General features: G+C 45.4%; 1 protein-coding gene across 1 annotated transcript; it reads right to left on the bottom strand.

Moving 5' to 3' along the window:
* Positions 1–2,591: 2,591 nt before the first annotated feature.
* Positions 2,592–3,566, bottom strand: LOC143526208 (olfactory receptor 1500-like). The gene has a single exon (XM_077020852.1). The coding sequence runs from the start codon at positions 3,564–3,566 to the stop codon at positions 2,592–2,594; it is 975 nt and encodes a 324-aa protein (XP_076876967.1).
* Between the last annotated feature and the right edge of the window lie 6,616 nt (positions 3,567–10,182).

Genomic DNA, 10,182 nt, shown 5'->3' with positions numbered 1-10,182 from the left:
CATGATTTTGTTCTCGGCTCAAATGATAGAGGCATCCCAAATTTTTGCATTAAAAAAACAAATATGTATGACTGGTATAGTGTTCCACCACTCTGACTGGAAAATGGCACCCCTAATATTCAGGTATGAGTGCAATTTTGCTGTGTCATGCAGTCAATAAGTCACCACTGCTTAGTCCTACTGGGATGGCATCAAATGGAAAAACCTTTCTGGAAAAAAGGTGCACATGAGATTGTAGACTTAAACACAGTGCTAATCTGTGGTTATTTTTGAGAGTTCCACTTGCATCAAATTATTATTATGAATATTGTGAATATACACAATTTAATAAATCAGAATAAGAGCACTACTATCTCAGGCTTCTATGCATGAGAATAGCTTGCAAGATACCAGGACTATTGAAACTCAAATATGTCAGAGCCATAAGACACAACACCAAGTTATATGCTTCCTTTGGAATTGTTCAAACATTTTCGATCTCACTCTTTTGACACCTGCGTGAAACCTCAGCTTTCCTAATCGTCTTGATTATGAACACATGTATTATGATATGAATGATAATGTCATTTACAGTTTTATTTTAAAAAATACCTATCCAGCATTTTGAAGAATGACTATCACCCACCATTACCTAGTAATGTGTGTGTGGGTGTGCAGTGGCAAATTTAGGTAGGTGTGTGTGTGTGTGTGTGTGTGCGTGTGCGTGCGCAGTGACAGGTTTAGGTGTGTGCACGCACAGTCATGGATTAAGGTGTGTATGCATGTGTGTATTTGTGCAGTGGCAGGTTTAGGTGTGTTGTGTGCATGCAGTGGTGGGTTTAGATAGATAGAGCTGACACGGCTGCCTCACAGGAATGCATCTGGTCATGGGCAGCATGCAATTCCCACACACACAAAAATATTGTAATTTGCACAGTGATATCATCATATCACCATGAGGGTCAGTTAACCTTGGCGGAGAGGCTGGTCCGATTCTACTTTCATAGCTAGCCAGACTGCTGCCTGCAAAGGTTTCCCACTGAGAAACATGTGTCAGGGAGGAGGGCGGAGCTAGACTGACCTCATGTCTCCCCACTGGAGGTCTGAGGTCGAAGGGAGCAGGGGCAACTGTCATATTGAGCATCTGTATATTATTTTATTTTTATAGCAAATTCATTTAGTAAAATCAGTCACAGTATGAAATGCTACCAAATAATTCAGAATGAATTCACAATAGAAATTGCATTGTATTGTTTTATTGTACTGCATTTTAAAAATGTATTTATTATATATAAAAACAGTGATTTGGTTTTTGCTTGGTTGACAGTGTTGGGTGGGGGGGGTTGTAGGAAATGTAATGATGCTTTGTGCCAAATCACACAAATGGATAAGAAAAGGTTCAACATAGAGGATAAATGCTCTAGAGATAAAGCTATAAATCTGCTGTGTCATCATGTTATGAGTATATTTCCATGAAGAAAATCTGCTTTCTGACCAACCAGCTTACATTAGATCTAATTTCACACAAATTCAGCGCAATGTCTGAAGCCTGAAGGAGATTGATAACTAACTGATTTGATTAACTTTCACTGGGGTTAACATCATAAAGGTTTTCTGTGAATATATTAGCTAGGTCCTAAACTCTGTAAGAGGAACTTCCAGTACCATAACTTAATTATTATGCTGATTATTAAGATGATATTCTGCATATTTTGTGGTATATTGAGCCTTCTGGGTGTCATGTACCCAGCCAAAGAGGTTGCATGGCTCCGGCACTGCCCAGGGTAAGGAGACACCCTCTCCTCGGCCACACAAGTGTCTTCAAAAATGTTGTCTGAGCCTGAAGATGAGGATAGGGATGATGAGGATGAAGACCCATGTGCTCCTACTTTTCCAAAGCAGGATTATTTGGGGGGGGGGGTTGTGTTTATACGACACTGCCTGAGTGAAACAGCAGATATTGGAGGCGTACTACAGTAATGTATGTACTCTTGTCTCCATCTAGTGGTGAAAATTGCATACTCCAAGCATTCCTTAAATGTATTAAAGAATCCTAAGATTTTCACTGACCTAAGATTGTCAGGTCAACAATAAGATTAAATAAATGAACTGCATTTGAAGCAAATTGATATTCATTTAAGTTTGCTCAGAACCTATACAACATAAATATAACTATTAATATAAATATTAACAAACCTCATTCATCTGCCTCATTCAGAGATAAACACTGACATAATCATTCTGTTGATGTGAGGGGTAATTAATGGTGGTAGTGAAAAAAAACACAAAACAATTTGGTCAGTTGATCAGATTTAAATTAGATTTGTTAGGAATCAAATGCATTAATAAAGTGGCTAATATTAAACTACCAACTTCTAGAATCTTATTCATTTTCGTTCTGCACAAGCGTAGAGAATAATTTCTGGCCATCCTGGGCTACAGTCACAACAAGGCTGTCATATAAAACAGAAGAGCAGTAAGAGAACCTGGAGAACTACCCTTCATGGTACCCTCTACCATCTCAACTGACTCCAGCAACTATCAGTGATAAGACTTTAAATCTCAATAGCAAATTAATGATTAGACTTATATTCAATATGGAATAGCCAGCCTTAGTTAGAGACAGACAAAATCTTGACACTGTGCATCTTTTTTCGAGTGTACCATTTCAAAAACAGCTGTTGAATCACTTTGTTCTTAAAGCAGTATATGAATGGGTTCACGAGAGGTGGAAACAACCCATAAAACATTGATATGGCAATTTTCTGATCTATATTCATCTTTAAACCTGGTATATAAGTCATTATATACACTAAGAAACGAGGTATGTAGTATATGGTGATTATACACAGCTGTGAAGCACAGGTGGAGAAGGCTCTCAGCCTTCCTTGATTATTGGCCTTTCTCATTACAGTCACCACAATGATGGTATAGGAAAATATAATGAAAGAGAAAGGTGCCAGAAGAACAAACATGGCCAGGGAGAATTGCACTTGGTAGGCAACTCTTGTGTCTGTACAGACTAGACTGTTCATAGAAATTGTGTCACAATAGCAGTTAATTATCAGGTTTGGTCCACAGAAAGGCATTTGGGCAGTCAGAGATGTTGAAATGCCTGGTGAAATCATTGCTGATGCCGAAATGAACCCTGCCAAGATCCTCATAGTCTGGTTGGTCATCAGTGCTGGGTATCTGAGCGGGAAGCAGATAGCCAGATATCGGTCTAGAGCCATGATCATCATAATCAGAGAGTTCAGTGTGCCAAAATAGTGAATGAGCTGCCTTTGCATCACACATAGCTGGAAGGAGATAGAACCATTGTTGAACCAGTAGCGAGAGATCAGTTTAGGTAAAGCCACGGTGCAGAATCCAACATCAGACAGAGCCAGATTGAACATGATGATGTACATAGGCTTGTGAAGTTGTGGTTCAGTGGCAAACATCACTATAAAAATGGAATTCACCACTAGTATAATGATATATATGATAAAGAAAAATGTGCCAATGAGATTGTAGAATTCAGGCAAAAGTCCAGGGAACCCCACAATAAAAAACTCTGTCACAACAGTCTGGTTATTCTGAGACATCCTAGAAAAATGGTAAAATTAATTAAAAATCACAAATGTTATTTTACTACCATAAATACAATTAACACATCTTAAAATGTTATGTTTGATCTTAACATGCTTTCACCAGTTACGTACCTTAATGCACTGTTATGCATTGGTCTAAATAATGAAATCAGTAATCAAATCAGTAGTAATCAAGATACATACAAATATTTGCAAAAATCAACATTTGGGAACTTAATGACCATAATTTGATAGTACAGTGTTCAAGTATTGAACCAAAAAATCAAAAAAATACAGCTAATCTATTTTTGTTTCTTGTGGTGCAAGCACCCAATCATTTTGTTTAAATGACTATAGCTTGCACATAAAACCTCATTTATCAGTTTCGTGCAGATTGCTAGAACAGTTAACAGATCTTTTCATATATGGGTTGGGGTATGGGGGATGGCAGGAATTACGTACCTCTCTTTATGAGGCACATTTCTCCCCTCTTCTCTTTTATAGACTGATATATTAAAACTCCACAGAGATCGCAACATGCCATTGGACAAGTGATGTAATAGAACTTTAGCTCCTGAGTAACATGTTCTGTAATAACTAGGATTACTTGGTTAAAACACACATTCACCTCTTGTGCTTTATGATAAAACTATTATTAAAATACATTTATTTACATTTAGGGCATTTAGCAGACACTCTTACTCAGAGCAACTTACAAAGTACTTTGCACCTGTTCACAGAATGCATAGTTAGGTCAGAATTCAAGACACCCTGGAGCCAGACTATTACTAAACTACAGGAATTAGTACTATTACCTAGTAATGCAAATAAACATAGACTCAAAACACAAGCAAACATAATTAGAAAACCAATACCTAAAATCACAAATAAACATACAATTTAAAGAACAAGGACTGTTATGTATGAACCTAGTTCGTAAGTAATCTATACAAGATCCTCCAGTAGAGGGCACCAAGCAAAGTGTGAAAGCTGTATAGTTGGGCAGTGGTTCAATAAAGAAATGAGAAGTGAATCAGCCTACTGTCGGTCTGCATCTCTATGTGTCGTGCACACTGTGGAATATTTGGGCCATATCATTGACACAGCTGGGCTCCACAAATCACCGGAGAAGGTATGTGCCAATGTGGAAGCACCTGCACCAGGGGATGTAAGCCAGTAACATTCTTTTCTAGGGATGCTGAATTATTATGGACGTTTCATTCCTGACCTAGCCACTGCCCTGAATCCATTGAATGAACTTCTGAATAAAGAGAAGAAGTGGAAATGGACGCCAGCTTGTGAGTCAGCATTCCAGAGAGCGAAAGAACTCCTCATATCTCAGGAAGTACTCACCCACTACAATCCTGAGCTGCCTCTTCACCTGGCTTGTGATGCTTCATCCTATGGGGTCGGAGCTGTGCTCTCACACATCATGCCCAAAGGTGAAGAAAAACCTATAGCCTATGCATCACGAACTCTCAGCAAAGCAGAATGAAACTATGCTCAGATCGAGAGAGAGAGGCATTAGCAATATTTTTTGGAGTATGTAAGTTCCACCAGTACCTTTGTGGTAACAAGTTCACCCTACTAACGGACCATCGTCTATTAACTTCCATACTGAGCCCAGAAAAAGGCATACCATCAATGGCTGCAGTACGAATGCAGCGTTGGGCACTCCTTCTGTCAGCACATAATTACACCATTCAGTACAAAAAAGGTACATTACATGCCAATGCTGATGGACTTTTGAGGTTACCGCTTCCTCATGCTCATAAGGAAAAGCAAGATGCAGTAGAGGTGTTCTACACATCACAGTTGGACACATTACCAGTCAGTGACACAGAGATTAGGCGTGAGACCATGTCTGACTCGACATTGTGTCGTATCCTGGAAATGGTCACAACTGGTCGATTTCCGACAGCAAAGGACGCAGGTGAAGAGCTGTCAGCTTATTTGCTGCAACGCCATGACTTCTCAGTTCAGCAGGGATGCCTCATGTGGGGTGGGAGAGTGATTGTGCCCCCTAAACTGCACCCACGTGTACTGGAAGTGTAACGCGGCGGGTATGGTGACGTAACCACTGCGTGAATATACTTGAGAGGCAGACCCAAGTGCCGGCTCGGTCTGGCACAATAATATGCGAGAGTAGTAAATGTGGAGTTAATGCATACACACACAGTGTGGCAAAAACACCAACACAAAACGACGCGGAAAAACAACGCGCAAAATGAAACTAAACCGTAGATACTCGGTAGAAAAAGGAAACAAAAACAACGCGGAAGACTGACGCATGAAAAGCAAAACTCACTCGTAGCGAGAGGGTGGAAAAAATAATAAAGGCAACTAAAAAGACGCGGAAAAAACTCGTCGCGTAAAACCGAAATAAGAACACCAGGAGAAGAATCTGGCTACTGGCAAAAATGCCGCAACAAAACAAAACCTTCCCAAAATAAATGAATAACGGATAGGAAGAGAAACAGATGGAGGAAAACTTGAGATTGGTTAGAAAGCAGCGCAGGAGACAGAGACTCGAATAAGTGAAAGACAAGCAAGAGAGAGAAAGGTGGCGAGACACCTTGCAACTTTGAGAAATGCAACTTCGGGGAATGAAGGAGCAGGCTGATAGCATGACGGCATAACCAAAACGAATCAGCAATGATCCGTCTCCAAAAGCTTCCTTAAAAAGCCATGGCAACAGGTGAGACGGATCATTGCTGATTGCGTGGATGTAGTCTAGGGCTGACTCGGGTGCCCCTAGTGGAGGTAGATGGTGTGGAATCCGAGCCAGCCCTGACAGAGCCCCCCCCTCTAGGCCAGAGACCCCGCGGGCCCAGAGCGACTGCCCTGTCACGACGGAAGTCGCGTATAAGAGAACTGTCGACAATGCGAGAGGCAGGGACCCAGGAACGTTCCTCGGGACCGTAACCCGCCCAGTCAACGAGGTATTGGTCCCGACCACGAACACGGCGGTGGTCCAATAACCAGGTAACCGTGTACACCGGGCCACCATCAACCATGCGGGGAGGCGGCGGGGCCGGAGCACGGGGCATGTGACACAAAATCGGGCGGAGACGCGAGACGTGGAACACCGGATGGACACGCATGGAAGGAGGAAGCAGCAGCCGGTAGGAAACGGCTGGTAAATTGCGGTCCCCTGTCAGACACCACGTCGGAGGGGAAGCCGTGGTACCGGACAATGTGATGGAGAAACAGGGAGGCAGTATCACGGGCCGAGGGGAGCTTAGGCAAGGCCAAAAATCTGGCGGTCTTAGAGAACCGGTCAACAATAACCAATATAGTGGTGTTGCCACGATAGGGAGGTAAGCCCGTCACAAAATCCAGGGCAACGTGCGTCCATGGTCTGGACGGGATAGGAAGTGGACGCAACAACCCAGCGGGTTTAGAATGGGAGGCTTTGTTTTTTGCACATGTCTCACAAGCAGCAACAAACCTGCCCACCTCCTGGTCCATCCCAGGCCACCAAAATCTCCTTTTCAGGAGCTCGAGAGTACGACGGACTCCGGGCTGGGCTGCGAAAAGTGAGTCATGCCCCCAACTCATAACTTTTTTCCTTAAATTAGGATGAACATATAAGCGACCAGGGGGAGTCCCGCTAGGCCCAGGATTGCCCGTAAGAGCTTGCTTAACCTCGGTTTCGATACCCCATTGTATGGGTGCTACAATCTTGGAAGCCGGTATTACCGTACCGGGTTCTAAGATGTCGGCAGGTGGTTCCCACTGATGGGAGAGGGCATCTGGCTTTACATTCTTGGTGCCAGGTCTGTATGAAAGTGTAAAATCAAACCGCCCAAAGAACAAGGACCATCTAGCCTGCCTGGGGTTAAGTCGTTAGGCCTGCTGGAGGTAGGTTAAGTTCTTGTGGTCCGTCCACACGAGGAACGGATGTTTAGCCCCCTCCAACCAGTGCCTCCATTCCTCTAGTGCCAGCTTGACAGCCAGCAGCTCTTTGTCCCCCACCTCGTAATTGCGCTCGGCGGGTGTCATGCGGTGAGAGAAGTAGGCACAAGGATGGAGTTTCTGAGGAGTGCCTGTTCTCTGAGAGGGTGCACGGCGCCCACTCCGTAATCGGAGGCATCGACCTCGACGATGAATGGGAGGTCAGGGTCAGGCATGCACAAAACGGGTTCAGATGTGAACTGTTTTTTGAGTTTGTCAAAGGCTTGCTGGGCCTCAGGAGACCAGACAAAAGGACCAGGAATTTTCCTAGTGAGAGCAATAAGGGGGGCCGCCAGGGTGCTGAACCCCTTAATGAAGCGCCGGTAAAAATTAGCAAACCCCAGGAAGCGTTGAACTAAACAAAGTGAGGTAGGAGTCGGCCATTGAGCCACGGCCCGGATCTTAGAGGGATCCATGGCCAAGGTATTCTGAGCTATACGATACCCCAAAAATCCTACTTCCTGGACGTGGAAGAGGGACTTCTCCAGCTTTATGTAGAGGTGGTTTTCCAATAGGAGCTGGAGTACCCGTCTTACATGTGTAACGTGTTATGCTACCGTACGGCTATAAATGAGGATGTCGTCCAAGTAAACAAAAGCATACCTGTCTAACGTTTCTCTCAAAACCTCATTAATAAAACGTTGGAACACTGCCGGGGCATTCATGAGGCCGAATGGCATAACCAGGTACTCATAGTGACCCAAAGGTGTGATGAAGGCGGTCTTCCACTCATCACCCTCACGGACTCTAACCAGGTTGTAGGCATTCCGGACGTCAAGCTTAGTGAAGATAGTGGCCTGTTGGAGTGCCTCAAAAGCAGAGGCCATGAGGGGTAGAGGATGACGATCCTTAACAGTTACTTTATTGAGCCCTCGGTAATCAATACAGGGCCTTAACCCTCCATCTTTCTTGCCCAGAAAAAAGAAGCCGGCTCCGGCAGGAGACGTGGAGGGTCTGATGAACCCTGCGGCCAGGGCCTCACGGATATACTCCTCCATGGCCTTATGTTCTGGGGCGGCTAAAGAAAAGAGACGGCCCCTGGGAGGGCTGGAACCGGGAAGCAGGTTGATGGCTATGTCATATGATCTGTGAGGAGGAAGGAAGCTAGCCTTTTCTTTATTAAACACCTCTCTGAGGTTGTGGTACTCAGAGGGAACCTTGGTCAGATCCACCGGGTCAAGGGAGCGTTTGGTAGGGGACTCGAAGCGTCTCTGGAGACAGGTCTCCCTGCACACAGGACCCCAACCCCGCACAGTACGGGAAAGCCAGTCTACCTCAGGATTGTGGCGTTGTAGCCAAGGGAACCCCAGTATGAGTCGCATGTGAGGGGCACAGATGACATAAAGCGTGATCTGTTCTTTGTGACCCCCTATGTCCATGTTGATGGGTATGGTTTGCCTAGCTACTTCTCCTGAGGCTATAATGCGTCCGTCCACTGCAGCCACAGTGAGGGGTTTTTCCAGATTGACCAGGGGTATGTCTAGCTCCTTCACTAGTGAGGCGTCGATAAAATTGGCGGTGGCACCAGAATCAATAAAAGCCAACAGGCGTTTTTCATCAGAACCCCGCCAGGTTAATGACACGTGGACGTAGAGTCCATTATTGGGAGGACTTGAAACTGGGCCCGCCAGAGCCTCCTTACTTACTGGCGGGCTGGTCCTTTTTCCCTGTAATTCAGGGCATCGGGTACGCTGATGCCCTTCACCCCCACAGTAGAGGCATCTGCCTCCTCGGAGACGAGACTGTCTCTCCTGACGTGACAGGCGGGTGTGACCTAGGTGCATGGGTTGTGGGTCATCGGTGGCTTCTCGTGGTTCGGCAGTGAGTTTACTCCCTATGGTAGGTGTACTGTTGCATCGATGCAGCCCTCTGGCCTGCTTTCGCTCATGACGGCGGTTATCAAGACGCACTGTGAACGCAATTAGAGCATCTAGGTCGGATGGTGGATCACGGAGCGCTAACTCATCCTTGAGTCCTTCTGAAAGGCCTTCTTGGTATATGGCCATGAGCGCATCAGACCCCCACCCACTCTCTGAAGCGAGCGTTCTGAAGTCTAGTGAGTACTCTGCTACAGACATTCTACCCTGGCGAAGGCGCAACAGGCGCGGACCCACCACCCCACCAGACGACGGGTGGCAAAACGCATGCTTCATGGCAGCAGAAAACAGTGAATATGTGGAGCACACGTCAGCCCGTGATTCCCACAGAGGAGTAGCCCATGCTAAAGCTTTGTCATGCAACAAGGCCACTACGTAGGCTACTTTAGATCGTTCGGTTGGGAAACGTGATGGTTGCTGTTCAAACACCAGTGCGCACTGTAACAAGAAACCCCTACACCCTTCAGGGCAGGAGGAGGGAGAGCAGGTTCAAGACGAGCCACGGCAGCGGGTGTTTCAACAGAGACATGGGTATCACTGATCATAGCCTGTATGGCGGTTGTGAGGTTGCCGAGCTGCTCTGTTATCTGTTGGAGCGCCTGGTCGTGACCACTAAGTAGCTGCCCCTGAGCAGTGAGAGCAGCCCTGAGCTCAGCTGCCTCGCGAGTCACGGCTGAGTCCATGTTTAAGGCTGATTCGTTCTGTAACGCGGCGGGTATGGTGACGTAACCACCGCGTGAATATACTTGAGAGGGGGACCCAAGTGCCGGCTCGGTCTGGCACAATAATATGCGAGA

Source organism: Brachyhypopomus gauderio, chromosome 10 (genome assembly GCF_052324685.1).
Source record: "Brachyhypopomus gauderio isolate BG-103 chromosome 10, BGAUD_0.2, whole genome shotgun sequence".
NCBI lineage: Eukaryota > Metazoa > Chordata > Actinopteri > Gymnotiformes > Hypopomidae > Brachyhypopomus > Brachyhypopomus gauderio.
The sequence above is the reverse complement of the archived record's forward strand: the minus strand, read 5'-3'. Positions and strand labels throughout refer to the sequence as shown.